At 41.1% G+C, this 17,460-nt stretch overlaps 1 protein-coding gene across 1 annotated transcript; it reads right to left on the reverse strand.

The window, feature by feature from the left end:
* Positions 1-13,987: 13,987 nt before the first annotated feature.
* Positions 13,988-15,776, reverse strand: LOC111266009 (uncharacterized). Its single transcript, XM_022843116.2, has one exon. The coding sequence runs from the start codon at positions 15,569-15,571 to the stop codon at positions 14,915-14,917; it is 657 nt and encodes a 218-aa protein (XP_022698851.1). The 5' UTR covers positions 15,572-15,776; the 3' UTR covers positions 13,988-14,914.
* Positions 15,777-17,460: the final 1,684 nt, after the last annotated feature.

Here is a 17,460-nt window from a genome sequence, read left to right on the forward strand (position 1 = left end):
ATTGTCCCGAGCGAATGAGCCTAGCTTTCTTATCGCGATAATTCTTATAGGATTCGTAGTTTCATTCGGCGCATAACTTCATCAGTAACTCCACTTAATATATTTATATTAAATTTATTTTTGTGGATAATGAATAGTATCAAACGTTTCGCCACCTTTGGCTAATAGCAGGCACAAAGGCGGTTACACGTCACCGGACCTCAGAGAGAATTGCGGAAATCGTTCCTATCGCCTAATACGACTAGAAACACCATTTCTGCGCTACCCGCTCCTTTAGTTAGTATCAATAAAGGACTATATCGCCTACCTGTTACAATCTTGAAGAGTGGTCCTGTCGACAACGCATCTATCCTCAGCCTCAGCGGCCGAGCGGCCGAATGTAGTGCCATTCTTGCTACCATTGTGGATAGAACCGAACCTTCTCCATTCCATTGAGTGAGTAGTGAAGGTGGCACTCCAATGAGCGGTAGCTATTGTGACGACGGGATTGGGTGGAATGGCTGTCCTACTTATGGTCCAGGTCTGGCTGCTACGTGGTACAGCCCCTGACATACTCACTGCAACGGCTCTTGTCATCCAATCCGACTGAAAGTCGCGCCAAAGTCTCCTTTGTACAATGCAAAAGCGAACGAAGCGCTTTCTTGCACCATTCGCACATTCGGTGAACAAGGTCGAGATCGGAAGGGCGAAGGCTTAGCCAAGTACCGTAAAGTAGTGCGCCCCAACAAGCTTCAAGCTGCTGTCGAATGGGCTTCTATTCCGCTATGCCGTGGTCGGCCGTTGCTCACAATGACCTCTGACGCACTACTGTGCTTTTCTCCGCATTTGCTGCACGATCTTAATACCGAATACCCCTTCTTACTGTTCATCTGTGCAACGAAAGAGCTAACACTTCGAAGCTGTTCGTACGCTTTCTTGCTTTGTTGGGTACGACGCATAGCCTCTTGCCTTTTACGTCTACTGATCCGGCCACTAGGTATTTGTTCCTTGTTCGTTCGCTTTGTTGTGCGTATATATATGTGAGCCCATTTTTTCGCACAAGTCACTCACGTTGTATCGTCGTACTGTACAGTATATGGCGTCCGCCTAAAGCCGCAAATAAGGTCCTTATTTGAAGCAGTATTGGTGCAATGCGTACGTTATGTAATTTACGCGTGAATTAAAAATAGATACCGATTGATAAACAAACGGCCACTTCGCTGGTGATGGCGACGCAAAGCAGGCATTGCCCAGATTCTCTTTTTTCATTGTTGGGTGAAGCGTCGGCAAAGATTCCGAGTTGTAAACGACAGATAAACGTTAGAACCATAAACAGTTTACGCATTTCTTGAAAAGCTGCTGGTCGCCACCCTTTCAAATAGCTGAAGGAATAGACGGACCTTTTTGGATGATGATGATCTTGATGAAATGATTTTCAACCGTTGAATATCGTTAGAGCCATGGCTCTGTACTAAAAAAGTATCAGTAAATCCCGGGTTTCTGCAAACATCTTGTTCTTATTGTGTCCAAAAAGAGCAGTTTAAAAGGTTTATGGTGCCAACTTACGGTACTAGCCGATCACAAATATCTCACCGTATCCCTGTAGGAAGGATGAACACTTTAGGACGAACGCGATGTCCAATGATCTGATATTATAGGAATACCATAGGAAATATGCTTTCTATCAATCCTCAGCTATAGTGTACCTGGTTTTGATAATAAACACTGGTTTGTTACGGTACACAAGTTCGACTTTCCAATGAAATCAACGGCCTGTCAATTAGCGGACAATATCAGTGAACGTTCGCAGAGTAGAAGTTCTCCTTAACTAGTTAGTATGATTCGAGGAAAGCAGCGTGAATAAGGAAGCTGTTCCTTTTCTAGTGCACTCGTTAACACAGCGATGCAATGTTGGATCATAGCGGTAATAAAAATAACGATAATAATTATTATTATTATCACGGCTGTCAGTACCCCGAGTGTTCTTATCGTAGACATATCCACACGTAGTCATAGACAAATGGCATTGACCTTTTTACAGGCTGGCACAAAGCAGAGACATAGGGTCCATTGTCTGTCGAGGCTATTGACAAGGCCATCGTTGTAATATTCGTTCTGTCTCGATCGTCTTCCTAAAACGATTCATTTCGCACGCGTTCCTGCTTGCAGCCTCTCTTTTGCTGCTTCCGGACAGTTCCGCTATTGCTGCGTGGGGTCACTACACAGTCAGTTCGGATCATCGTGTATCTTCCTTTTTGGCGCTGAATTATAGAAAGGCCGCAAATAGACAATGGCCAAGGCAGGTTGCTTCGAGGATATTACACTATCTATTGAAGGCATAAATATATTCGCGCTAATCCGATACTTTCTGGACGTGGGAATGGCTGTATGTTGATTGCAGTAGCGCGTAGTGAACGGTTCGCCGAAATTTGTTATCATGCATAGTTACCTGCATGTATGTGTATATTGTTTTACATTGAAAGAGGGTGTTCCAAGAACAACAACATTTTTTTCCTGGACTGAGTAGACGAAGCGCAACGAGTTTATATATATAGCCCGATTGTATAGCCGATAGCTATATAATCGAGCTTGATAGGGGGATATACTCTATTTTTTGCTATCCGTGAGCTTGAACATATGACCAAGCAATCTGTTAAATATCATCTCTGCATTACGTTTCTTTTTTTCTGCATGCGAATTTTTTTAAACAATTTTTCAAACCCCACTCACACATCCTTGCGTCAATCAGATCATGATACACTCATCCTTCATATCTCCCGCTTTACATCTATGACGGTATCATTTACATTGATTAACTATGCTACGAAGTCAGGTCTAACACTTATAGCACATATCAGTATTATATTCTAAAAACACAGTAGAGCATATCTATTTCGTCTTTTTTTACTGACTGCGAAATATATGGCACATGGTATTATATCAAGTCCACTTTCGTTAACGACTTTTGACCGTCATATGGCTCGTGCTATTCGTTCGGCAAGCCATAGCATTTTGATTTTCGTTCCCGCACTATTTTGTAGCTATTGAAATCTGCCCATATGTTTGCCTTTATTTAATGGCAGCTTCCGTCGAATTGCAGAAAGCGAAGGTTCAAAAGAGACTGCCAAATAGCGAAAAGCTCGTATTCAGACGATAAGCGCTAGGCGACGACTATCTATTATAAGCGACTCAAGGTACTGCCGCAAGTATTTCTTGAGTTACGCCGAAACTGAAAGAAACCCAACTATTCTGATCCCCCACCCCCAACGGCTTCACATAACCCCATTCGACTGCAGCGAATAGGCCGACAAGATGTACCAATGAACAAGTAAAAATATTGTTATTTTTCAATTGTATTATAGTTCCGTTATTAATTTAGACTATATGTTGTATATCTATTTGGTGTAAGAGTCGTTATTATTATTATTATTATTATCGTGGCATTGATATTATGGCCTGCAGTAAACACTTAATTAGACTGATAAAGCAACCAACGGGGATATTAGATAGGACAGGGCAGATGCATATGTATGCACGTGCATTAGCAGAGTGGGGTCAGCAGAGCTCAAGATTTAGCATACTCTTCTGGTACTGTCACACGAGTATATTATAACTTAACTAGGACGCGTAAATGCCGATAACAACTCCGCGGCGGTTACGAGGGGGCAATTATAAAATTCCGGTCCAATTCTCGACGGAACCTGGATGACTTTTCACAATTACTTGAGCTAATAGTGATAGATCGCGATGAAATACGGTTTGACTAACAGGAACACCGTTATATTTCCCACTTAAAATAAAGTTCAAACTAACCTATTTCGTTACCGGGAAAGGATTTTTAGCTTTGAGGCGTACTTGTTAAAGGGTTCCAACTAAGTTTAATGAAGAGAAAATATATCCCCCCTACAGAAGGATCTAAGGATTTGAAGTTATCGGCAAGAAAACACGGATAATTTGAAGACTGAAAAATTCGTTTATACCGCAAGATCGGAGCTGCAGGGTTGTGTTTGCAATATGTCAGTTGGCTGAATCCATAACAAATAAAAAGCCAACCTAACCCTATTATATTAGTGTACCTGTTGCGTAGCATTTTATCTCTAACCTTTCAATAAGGCAACCGAGTTCAACAGATACAAAGGGCGGCGGCAAGCACCTCGGCCAAATTCCCCTTTTCTCAGCTCATAGTTAGTTTAAGACTAGCCTTGACACATAAATGATGAATCGAGTGAATGAACTCACAGTTATATGTTCTCAGGTGCATCGTCGTAGATCGCTTTACTCGAGAGGAGTGTCATTGATGAAAGGTAACGTGAGGCGACAGACGATCTTGTTAATTTTGTTTAAACGCAGTCGAACTCCCGAGAGAACAATGTGTATTCGGCAGTGATATTCAACCGTGTACGAGTAAATCTACGACAATCTCAGTAGGCGAGAAGAAATTTCTAAGTGAAGACAACGAAGCAAAAAAAGTCACGAAATAAGTGATAGCCGACTTTGGTCAATGATCTAACGCCTGGCCAATGATAGCCTATCGTAAGCGGCAGCGTAGACTGTGTCCGAAGATAGAGTGAGCGCGAAGTTACACCCACCACGCATAATTATTAAGCAGTTATGCCTATATAGGCCTTCAGATAACATCGCTTTTAACTTAATCGATTTTGACGAACCTACTTATGTATGTGTGTTAAAATATACCAATCATTGTCTTGTCACGCATGGTAGCCGAGTGCTAATATTCGTGCCTATTCCAATCAGTAGAACAACCTACTTGGCCGCATTAACTCATCTGAATACATCTTATGAGATATCTCAAAAGTCTGTTCGACGGACCTCCACAGATTTCGGAGAAATGGCAACTCGGAATCCCATATAACTAAATCGCCATACCGTTTTCTTTCCCCTAGATACAAGAGGCTAATATTTCTACTTTTCCTTTTACGACAAAACTATAATTATAGAGAGCGATTCATTCAAGGTCTGCTATGGTATTCGGCTCAGACCCCATAGTGTCTCGGTCAGGTCGGAGAGAATCGTGTTTTTAGGTCATGGATTAGGATGTGGTGGGAATCACACATGGGTGCTATAGCGTACGTGCAGAGCTCAAAACTATTTTAAATCACATATAGCTTGCTTGATAAATGATTGATGGTAACGCTATCTGTTAGCACGCTCACTGTCCATAGAGCATAGCGAATTCGAATCAAAACATCTTTTGTTGTCACTAAGCGATTCCTATTTGAGCTGGCAGCTAAGTTTCACTCAGGTGATGTTTGGATATTTTCAAGGTAATCATTGTGCCGTTCTTACTCTAAAGAAGACCAAAAAAAACGTTAAGATTCCATCGTTTTAGAATAGCTATACAAATATAATGGTGAACACAACCTTAGCCAATATTGCCACCGCAAACGATTGTCTTTGCATTATTTAGCCTATTCATGCGTTTTGTTTATCTCTACTGAGTATGCAGGATAAACACCTATCGTCTGGGATAGTACAACCTTTCGACAGATGTTTTTCTCAGGTGGGCAAAACACGCTCACTGTCTGAATACCCGACAAGAAAAAGAAGCGGCAAGAAATAACCTCAGGTGCAGTGATTTTGTTCGACGCGTGCGTGCGCCTGACGCAAAAAGGACTTTATATCTAGAAGAATAGTTCGAGGCTAGACAGAGAGAATATCATAGGACCTACCCAGGCTAGCCACGTAGCCTCGTTCCTTTGGCTTCGTAGCTTGATCGTCTTTTATCCCCTGATGTTTTCAGATGAAATCGACGGACTAAAGAGCGGAGAACGACGGAAGGCGCGGTCTGTTGGTGTAACATCGATTCCGCTCGGTATATTCCCCGTCTTGGCGCACGACCCAAAGTGCAAGAGGTTTCCACCTGCAGACATTTGACATTAAAATGAAGAGCCGTTGTGTTCCACAGGGACCAGCATGAATATAGGCCTAGCGCAGGCTACGCGCAATGCTCAAATGCACTCTTAGATGTTTCAATGTTCTTAAACCGTTAAAGATTGCGAACTACACAACTGTTATTGACGCTGGGTTTTTTGCATTTTTTCAAAGGTGAGGTAAACTATAATGCCATTACATAAGGGCAGGCGCTTATTCTTGCTAGTGGATAGCAGATTTAATTCAATCAGTAGCGACTTATGTAACAACAGTCGATACAGGGATCGTATGATCAAAGGCTAAAACTATGCTTCATATTTGGTCCTCTGAATGCAGCCTAAGCTCTAATTAAGGCAAGAAAAATAAACAATAATACTTTTATAATAGTTACGTCAAACTATAGCACTAAGCCTTGGTAAAGATGTTTTACTCGCAGAAATCTATGGTACATTTAGCGAAAAACTTAAAATTCAAGCTTTCTGAAAAGCACATATAACCTAGTATAGTTACGTTCGTCTAATGCATTATGCCCGGTTATACTGGATTTTCTTTGCGACATTATGAATACAAGTTGGAATGTAACTTGAATCGACACAAGCTTATATTACTAGACCGCTCTGACTTTTTGGCTCCATAGATAAAAAAATACTACATGGAAATCTAAATTAGTAGAGCTTACGAGATACCAACTGTAATTGCCACAACGCCTAAGAATAAAAAAAAAACAATCTTTTTGCAGGTTTGGCTAAAGATAAACCAACCAAACAGTGTATTTTTTTACCTCCTCTGGCAGTTATATTCGTCTTTTTTTTTTACCTAATATGTTATGCTAAATTGAATCCCTAGAATTTAAGCGTTTCTGGAATATTTTTTTTTTGAGAACAGCATCTCTCTTTTCAAAGATCTAATCATCCGATTCTAGTAATCAAAGAACTCGCTGAAATACTGGTACCGTGCAATCTGTCTAGTACCTATAGAATCTATTGTTACTTTAACAAAATCGATCGTTTCTAGGATAAATTCAAGGGACATGTATCTTCTTTATTGCTATAAGGCTAGCATAAAGCCGCCTATAACGCCAGGCAATTTTTGGCCGTATCAAACGTAACAATTTCTCTGAGGTAGGCGATTTTCTTTTTATATATAATTCAAATGGCTGCTATGCGTGGAAATAATTCTAATAGCATAGCAATTTGAAGAGAACGGTGTTCGGCAATAGAGCTGCATACATTATGACTATTATTTTTGTGACCTATCGTACGTTAAGGCTAATTTTGCCCACTAGGAAATAGGTTAACTAGGTCACACATTCACCGCAGTGCTTACCCCGTTTGAGGAACTAGTGAAGGCCGCTGACGTAATAAAGTTGGCTTAAAGATCAAAGGATGAATGAAAAATTGATATATCATCCATGGAAATTGATTTAACTATCTAATTTAATAAAGAAAGATCAAAAAGAACCAGCGAAGTCTTAGTGGACTTGACCATCAGCTTTAAATTATACGTGTGACGATTCTACCATAGATCTTCATCATTACTTGTATCTAGACGTATCAGTAATAACGAAGCTAACACCTCGTTGCTTTTGCTTCCTACTTATTTTCTTTCGTAATGAATATTACCTACCTAGGCTAGTCGACAATTTAAATTATTACCGCGCTCCTCTGCCGTTACATTGTCAATGAACACGAACAGACCAAATACTCACGATAGTAAGTCTTCACTGAAGAAAAAAATCCTTGGATACACCTTCTCCTCGTGAAAACAGTCAGGCGTAAATAATAGTGTGTATTTCCCTGCCTTCTCATAAGTAAACGATAAGGTTTGTCTACCCATAAGCGTTTATTTACATGTTCCGTAGATTTTTACGAACAAAGGAACGTCATAAATTGTGCGTGCACGTTGACCGAGCCGTACGACGTTCTTTTTTCTAGCGAAATTAACTCATACTTTTTTATTTATTCATTAGTATCTATAAGAGTGAAGCCGTTGTACAAATTATGGTATCAAGAAATATTTAAACACAAAAATCAACTAGCGCTGATCTCAACCGCTTGCTTTAATCATGGCAAAAGAGGCATAATCGATGTTCCTACTTCATAGAGAGGTAAAATATCAGGTTGGCTTTGAAATTTGTTTCATTTTATTGCACCAAAGAGCTTTTGAGGCTACTTTTCGTTGGAGAACGCGATATCTACCCAGAAAAAGAAAAGCATCTCGCTTACGCTTACACCACGTGGTGTCTGAAACAGAAAATGACTCCAGAGGCCGGAAACCCTAATCTACTAGACTCTCTGGAAACAATAAGCGTTGGTTTATTCAAGTACATAGAGGTTTCTTTTTTTCGTTCTACACTGAGGAGAAATGTTCTGATGACGCATATGCGTCCGCTGATTGACTTATTTTAAAATGAGCCGCGTGAGATGATGATGATGGTGACACACAACGTTATACAAAGCGCAGTCTTTTCTCGCATTGAAAATGCACGTTCTGCACCATAGTGTGTGTTACCTCACTCATCAATCTTTATTACAACTGAAAAAAGAAGCTATCGCACAGCGCGAAAATACAAAGCAGTATTGCATTTTTCATGTTCACGTGAGGAGTTGTATCCTTACTGGAATAAAATTTCCACAAAATGGAGACTTTTACCTATGAATCCATCACGATATCCGTTGCAGGATAAAAGTATAAAGGGGGTAACAGGAAGTCTTTAAAGAAATCCGAATTTCACAGATGGAAATAGTTATCTTATCATAGTAATATCGATGAAAAATTTTTTCAAGTTTTGGTCGTTGTTAGATGAATTCAGCGACGATAGGTTGTTGGATGATGACAACAGTCGTACCTTTTAGACCTGAAGCAAAAACTCGCAGTGATCAAGCAATCCAAATCGGACTACCCGATGTTGTAAGTTTCGTTATCGCTTTATGTAGTGGGACTAGAAAAACAACTGATAAAGCTGTAAAGTGAGTTTAGTTCTGGAACGTTGACAAAAGAATGGTTATTAAAATTAGTTGACTCGGTAGTTTTGCTTGCCTTTAGCCTGCGCGAAAGGATCCGTACATCAATAAACTTGTCTTGAGGTGCCTGGAAGTCATCAACTCGTTATCAAGGAAGGTTTTCTCCGGTCCATTGTTTCCTTCTCCGTTTCGTGGTTTCTGATTTTCGCCTTCGACATTACTTATTTAGCATATCACAGTTCAATAGCTTCTAGCAAAGCTTGACGGTATTTCAAAGCATGCACCCGGGCTATTCTCACCTACGATTCAGGAAATAGCAGTCCTTAGAAAATAATTTTAGATATAGATTCGACAATGCTATGATTATTTTGAATTGGGACAGAACGCTGAGTGTCTCGTAGAACTCCGTCCACGATGCTCTAGGAAAAAAAAAAATAGTACTTTCCATTGATTGAACGTTTCGAAAAAAATAGGTCCAAGATCCTGCTATTAGTGCTCGCAGACGACCTGGCCTCGATGGCACGGTTCTATCAACACGTCGATATTTTATATTACAAGGCAGATAAGCCGCAGGCTTTTGTTGACATTCAAGGCTTATCAGCTGATGAATCATTGCACCTAAAATTAGGTGCGGTGGCAGGGCGAGCACAGCGTCACACCATCGATGGGCTAGAGCCATACTGAGACCGTAGAATGTTTTAGGAGTAAACCGACTTGGTGCAATCCCAGAATCGAAAAAGATCGCATACGAGTTTAAAAGCCTCCGGACGAAAAAAACAGCTGAACTGGTGCTGCATACATGGCTATAAAGCAATCAATGTAAAAAGTTGCTACAGACTGTGGAATAAACAATCTAGGGAAGAAAGGGAGTTTGGCAAGATAGACCCCATGACGTTAACAGCGAAAAAGCGATGTAGGAATACTGCGCATCAAACAACCGTTTTTGAATTTGGTATAAAGGATACATTTTGTGTCAATGATGGGATGAAGTCAGCTGAGTGTGATACTGGAATATCAGCTGTCACTTTTACAGCGGCTAAAACTGTTCAAGTAAATAGGCCATGCACTTATTCAGGGCACAAGGAGAACGCCGTCTGCGATCTGGACGTCGAATACCTGAAACGTCCACTAAGCCAATCGACGCTTCCTCCGTTTTAGATGCCAATGCTACTATATCCCCTGAATACATCTAAATTCTTATTAATATGTGGTAGCTAAACACAGTTTTGCCAATGAATACAGAAATAAAAATTTTCGTATAGATGGCTAGTTACGTGCAAGAGCTGAACTGTTTGCTTTTGATAGACAAATTGATAATACACGTCCCCAGAAAGATGACGTAATCAAATCGTTATTAAACACGATCTACGATGTTGTTCCCTTTCTTTCTTATTGTTATAGTGGAGAGCGTGAGGTAAATTAATGTAACAACGCAATACGTTACTACAGTTATGCTATTACGTGTTGGATACGTCGATTTCAACAATGACGGTAATGAACTTTTAAGGATGCCATATTCAATTGTACATTCGACTCCATAGTACTTGAGCGCGGTTTTTTTCAATTTTCAGATTGACAAGCCCTGGACGAACCACCTCGACGAGACATAAGTGACATAGCAATATTTAAAGCAGTATATGCTTTTTTTTAGGTCCTGCATAAACATTTTTTAGGTATGATTCGTGTGCCAGTGAAGAAATGACAGAGAAATGCTATTTGTGTTTATAACGAGGACACTCAAAACTGGAAAAGCCTCAGAGACATATACCCAGCCAATTTCGTGGTCAGACATAAATTAGTCAATGCTGCAAGATGTGCTACATGATTAAGCCCCTGAAAACGAAAGTTTCAAAAGATTATATTCATATCTCTAAGTATACAAGCGGATTTATGTTTCCTTTGCCACTTTATTGATATACTTACTTATCATTCGAATACTGCTGGCGTCCGTTTCAGATGGCAGTGTATTATGAAGTTTGGCTTTAAACATAGTTAGATTTCAAAATGTCTCCTTTAGGGGTAAAGGGGAGCTTTCATGCACGCCGAACAGACCGCATTTAGGTTGCAGCGCGACCTAAATGCACTGTATAGCTAATGATGTCTTTCTAAGACGACGTCATCCTTACACGTACGCAGAACACTAACAAGGCCAAACATGTTTGCTTAATTGCCAAGGCTTCGTAGGCTATCTACTTTGTCTCATGTGCATTAAACAACAAATGATATTATTATTATGCATGTTCTATGTGCGGATTAAGTGCGAGTTCATAAAATGGGTACAGGTCATATGTCGTAAAAGTACGTTTCCAGGTACATTATCTAATTTTAGGTGTTTCTAAGGAGGTTTTTCCGGATGGAAACGGCAGCGAGTGGCATTAATCCTATTTTGTACACTAAGCGCTGAAAGCAAGGTATTGTACGGGGCACGGTGCTACTTGCCTCGAAGCTATTATAGGTGAAGAATAATTATATATTACAATCAAGATCGACGCTGGTCAAACGTAACTGCGTAATGGGCTGGTATCAACGACTCAGACGAAATCAAAACGCACGACTTACACTGCACTATGAGTCAAACCCGAAACCTTATGGACGTGAGTCCTTTACCCAGTCCCCCGCTGAGGCAGCCCAATAAGCAGTCAGTGATTAAATACTTATCAAAATCTTGTCGAAATATAAATACTTCCTGCTAAGATTTTCAACAAATGCTTAGAAACATTTAGAATGCGATGAGTATGTCTTAGCTTTTTGGTAACTTGTACAAAAGCATTGCTGAAAACTTCATGTAGAAACCACTTGTACATATATAAATTCGTACCAGCTCAAAGCTATATGAGTAGAATTAACAAGTCACAATTGGACTTCCACTTTTGTGGAAACGCATGGAAGCCACGAGAGCTTCTCTACAAGATATTGATATAACAAAGCTCTTGTTTGGACTCCACGTACTGAACATAGAGAATTGTTATCTTACTCGTATTCTAGTGTCTGGTATACAGGCACGAGCCAGCGAGGTCGTCACAGGAAAATGCAGAAATATTACTCTATTTAGACGCGTATTTTTTCACAGATTTCCACGTTCAAAACAACAGTTAACTGTAGTAGTAATATTTAATTTCCTCTATTGGTGTGCGGTACGTGCTACGAAAAAAAAACGCCGAAGCATCTGAATGGAAACGTACTACAACGTTTAGCCGTAAATTGTTCGATTAAAAAACAAAAAAAGATCTCAAAGGTTAATTCATGCAAACTGAATAGTTAACTGTGGAATATATTTGTGAGATAGTGTCGAGCAGCGATAACTAGTAATAAACAAAGAAAACCGGCTTATTTGAAAATGGAAAACTATGCCTAACAGATAGCGATAACACTCGCGTTTAATTGATGACAGATTTCTCTATCGATCACGCTCGACTCTCAACTTAATTATTATAGAAGTTTATGTCTAGATAGATATGATATAAGAGAATTGGCATAATATTTCTATTTACCTTCTAACCGATGCAGCTTTGGACTTTCGCAAACAAGCGATCGTACTGCGATGATAGCAACACTAATTCAATCTGCTCATTTTCAGAACCGTCGCAAGCAATACGTACGGCCTTGTTAGAGTGGCTTTTACTTACGTTTTTATGAAGTGCTGCTCACAGTTGTTTGGTAGCACCCGTAAAAAAATGGTGAAAGTTTAATTGTTCGCGCCATTTTCTTTCAAAGTCTTGTGACGTGTCGCTTGTATCTAAGCAGAACAAGATAAACATCTACGAAACACTGAGTTGTGATGAAGGTCAACTGGTAACATTGAAAAGGACAGAACGTTGGGATGGATCTCGATGGTTTAATAAACCCCTACGTGCAGTTTCTATTCCATACCAATGTTATGAAATGCGCCATTGTAGAGCCGAATGAATATAACAGGTTACAAACAGATCTGACCCTTGGCAATGCTCTTCACATTACGTAGAAGGGGAAATTTAGGCGAAATTTTTTTTAGATGATTTAGGCGTAAAAACGTTACACATGTTAATATGTTATTTGAACAGTGCAGATTCTCGACAATCATCTCGACAAGTGCGGGCATCGACACTTAGATTTGATGTTGCTAAAGCAGTGACGGTGAAAAAATCGTAGCGCGCAGTAATATAGTGAACAGCTCTTCACAGGTTTCCGTAACCTGCCGATCAAATCTGTGCAGAATGAGGGAGCGATAATGTCATCTTCTAACTTACGCTCTCTGAGAGGTAGCTTGAACACTGCCAGAGTTATATTCGATTGATGAGCTTGATTTCTTAAAAAAAAAAAAGCCTGTTTTAATGAATAAATGACACCGAACAATATTGAAGACCGCCGGGATGAACCGCTATTTGTTAATGGCCGACGAAGGCCAAACAGGTATACAAAACGATTAAGAGCCAGGCCTGCGATGCGTTTGCACTGATCATCTGGAAAGCATTTGACCTTCATTGATTACTTCTTACTTCACGTGCTGCTTGTACAAAATCCTTGCAGCATCCAAAAAGCTAAATACCTTATTATATGAATACGTTCCAATTGCAAAGACCCTTCCCCTCTACCCGGCTGGTGCGCCTGGGCCTCAACTTAGCATAGTCTAATTCCAACAGGCGGGGATTAGATAAACACAACGAACTCACCATATTCGCATTGGTCGAAATAGAAGTTCACAGAACTTTTCATATATATACACAAGATGGGTCTGGAGGCGGTATTGTCTACACAGTTTCTATCCCTCATCTCTATCCCTCGCCTGGGGAATTGTATCCGTCTTATCGTCCAACGATTGAACTAATGATATCGTCTCTTGATCATAGAATCAACAATAGTTTTTATCATCTGTTGAATCATAGAAAGCAGCAGACTCACGGTGAGTTTTGGAATTTGACGTGCGTAATCTATGCCAGTGCCCATCGGTATTTGGACCGGGTTCCGTTCTGTACTATTATCGGAAATAAGCTGGTTTCGTTATAATTTTTTCTCCTCTAACAACGACGACCCAGTGTACACACGTTCGTATCCAGGTACGCGCTGTGGTACGCAAACGTGTTAGAGATCTATTTTATCGTCGGACGTTGAATACAAAAACAACTGCTTCGGTCGACAACGTTAGATTGGCGTAGACAAATAATGAAGAGATTCAATCAACAATGAACTCAATTTATTCATATATCTAATTGAAGATGTAACATAGTTGGATACGTTTTGAAAAAAAACGTAAAACACAGAGCTAGTCGTATTTAAGGTACGAATACCCGCCATCGAATCTTAGGCACACGTTATGCGGTATCGTTAGATTCAAATGTTTATAGATAATAACAAAACTATCACTCAAACCCTAAAGCGCTTCAAGATGTCCATGAGCAGCCATAAATTCGCACTACCATCGCTGGTATTCATAGAAATATCGAACCCTTTAGTTTATTATGCAACTCGTGGAAAATTTAACTCAGTGAATTTTGACCTAGAAAGGCCGCATGAGGCATGAGAGGATGTAAGACAAAATTAGAACATGAGTTTAGCGCTTGCTACGAATATACAATAATAGTTATTTATTAACTTAATGTATATACCTACATACATTACTGTTACCTCTAATACACCAATTAGCTCATTGGGCAACATCGTGCGCCGCAGATCGTAACAGTAAGTTAAAGTAACAATAAATAGGACGTTTTTTTGTATATTATCTATCTCTATATACACAATTTCTACACCGTGGAATCGTCGCACACTCGTGACGCAATTATGTGATCTGGTCTTTTTCTCTTCGTCCCTTTTATGGCTAATGATTGCTGCTGCTGCTGCTGCTGCTGCTGTTTAATCGCTCGCAGTTGGAGGGGGAGCTAGTTTCATTGTGATTTGGGGACAAGGCGATCGGAGCCTCAGTCTTATAGCGCTAGATATATGATTCAGAAAATAAATAGCGGCGTTGAGAGTACATGCTCTCGTAGAGAGTAAGAGACCAAGTTTCCGAGTTGCAGAAAGATTCGTCGAAATTTAATTGACTGTTGCTTAATTACGATGTACAACTCCTACCCCTATTGATGGCGAGTTGTTACTTCAGCGCTTTAAACTCGTTTAGATGTGGCTTTCTTGCGAAGCGCTGCCTTGCAAACACAGTCCCTAGGCACCGCGACGAACATGAAGCTTGGCCGGGTGTCAACCGTCGTTAGGGATCGAGCATACATTAGTTGAAAGCCTTCCGTCTGGACGCACTGACTTTCAAAAGCGCTTTCGTTAACCGCTGCACAGGGTCGATCCGCATGAACACACTGGGTGTAATGGTACCACTGCTTGTAGATGTCGTGCACGATTTCCACGGGATCACCGTCGGTGTTCACGGTCCGATTGAGAAGTGTCCACTGGGATCGTGTCTCGCATAGCCGTTCAAATTCGGCTTCTTCCTCGAGGTCGCTAGGATCACTAGGCCCCTGAACAGCGTATGTCTCCTCCATGTGATCCTTGATTTTGTTGTACATGTCTACTTTGCCGGGCTCGTCGCCACCAGTCACTCCATGAACAAGCTGCTTGATGTAGTTGTAGATAGCGAGCAGCCGATCAGGCTGGTTCGGATCTGTGGCCTCATCCATGACCACAGCCGTATCGGCCTCTACCTCTTGGCTGCCTAGCTCGTTGAACTGATGCGACGGGACCGCTTGCCCCGGCATCGTTAGACATGCGGTTAGGACCACCGCGGCCACCAGACATAGCATCATATGCTGCATTGCGTCGATCTTCCTCGCAGTCGCGTCTTTCTCTTCTCCTTGTTTCGTTTCTCGATACAGCAGCGAACCGTGACAAACTAACCAGCAACTAACTAATAGCTAATTAACTACTGTCTGACCCAAGTTAATGGGACTGTACAGGAACAAAGTGCATTCGCTTCGTTTTCGAGTGCGGTTCTTCGTGTGTTAGCCTTTAGCGATGGGTAGCATTTAAGTACGTCCGCATCAGGGCGGTGCCTTGGGGAGGAGACACGCTACGACGGAGAGGGCCAGCCTTGCTAGCCACCCAGAGACTCCTCGAGATCAACGCCGCCCTCCATCAACAATATCGCCGACAGACGGACGCATCAAAGATCACATAGCGTCCAACGACGCGACCGCGGCCGGCGTTCATCAGAGGTGCCGTTGTCTACAGTCTAGCAGCGTTTGCCACCATTATTGACGTTTACTGCGCAATGCCGTGCCAAGCGGACCCCTACTTTTCACTTACAATATAAACGTAGCTGTCGCAAGCAGAGCTTTCACCGCCCGCTCAGCCGGGATGATGTTTCGCATCGTCGTCCGACGCATGACGTTAGGGCCAAGTGGCGTTAGAGCCAGCTTGTTCTACAGCTACAGCTGTGGGCGATGCTGCTGCCTGTCGGCACTCCAAGTCCGTCAGTACGTATATCATAGATAAATGTGTGCTTCAGTCGTATTTACTGTCGTGAACATTTATTTAGACAGGGCTCACCGCTCATGTCTGACATTCAAATGATCTATAGCCGAGAGTGGAAAAACTAAGACCCTCGGTTTGACTGGAACCGGCGCGCGTTTCAGCAGATCAGAGAGAACATATAAAAACAAAGCTTTGCCTATAGGAGCTCTCGCCGTGGAAATTTGCCTGAAGGTGAGGAAAGAACCGTATCTTGCAGGCGGCCGTTTTTAGCACCACAGAAGCAGCCACTGCTCACGCGTGGCTTTAGGAGTGGCCTGAGGGTGCTCTAACAGCAAGTCGATACGAACAAACGTTGCAAAGGATAAAGCGCATGGCTAAAACAAGATAGCCAAGAAAGTTAGCCTTTCCATTAGAGTCTATATATATATATATATACATATTGTTAGGATTCGGTGAGCATTATTATTGTGACAGGCCAATTAGGTACAACAAGAACAAGTCCATAGAAATGCGAACCGGACATTAACAAAAAAATGAACGCCGAAGAGAAAGAGAATTATTAACGTGCTTCGACAGAAAGACGCTTGAGAAGCAAGCGGTAGGCCGTTTCGTGCAGATTTCCATATATCGGGTGCTTAAATGGCAACAGATTTATGTGAGGATACCGCAGTCGACACATGGGGTCAACGTCAACTATTGCAAGGGTTGTTGTAATGAAATAATCGCATTACACGTGTTGATACTTAACTGTGGTCTTTACTCTTTTGGATCGTTGAATGCAATACATGTTTTTGTCGAGCAAATTCGGCCATTTGCAGGTTACTTATTTGTTTGGCCAGCTTTGAGACCTTCGGGGGCCCTCGCGGCTAACCACCTAATCGGTATCAACAGCTTGATAAAATTACAGGGGACAGATAGGCGAAATTGGTTTTATTACAGCTTCTATTATTAGAAACAGACGAAGAGGAACATTATGGTACTAACTCATTTGCCCTCTTGAACTAGAGGTTCATGGCGTATATTTAAATAGCTTTTTTGTCTTAAACTCGTTTATACAAGATAGCAGTCGTATTTTCGTTATAATGCAAAAACTAAGATCGCCCTAAAGACCCATGTTTTGCACACGGAAAAGATCTTAAGTAAGATTTCGTTCTACATAAATTATACATTACATTACACTATACATTATAAATTACGCCGATAACAAACAAACCCTGTAGCATACTTTTCA

Source organism: Varroa jacobsoni, unplaced genomic scaffold (assembly GCF_002532875.2).
Source record: "Varroa jacobsoni isolate VJ856 unplaced genomic scaffold, vjacob_1.0 scaffold_1040, whole genome shotgun sequence".
NCBI classification, from domain to species: Eukaryota; Metazoa; Arthropoda; class Arachnida; order Mesostigmata; family Varroidae; genus Varroa; species Varroa jacobsoni.

Coding starts and splice junctions, on each gene's coding strand:
- LOC111266009 (XM_022843116.2), bottom strand. CDS start 15,571: ATGCAGCATATGATGCTATGTCTGGTGGCCGCGGTGGTCCTAACCGCA.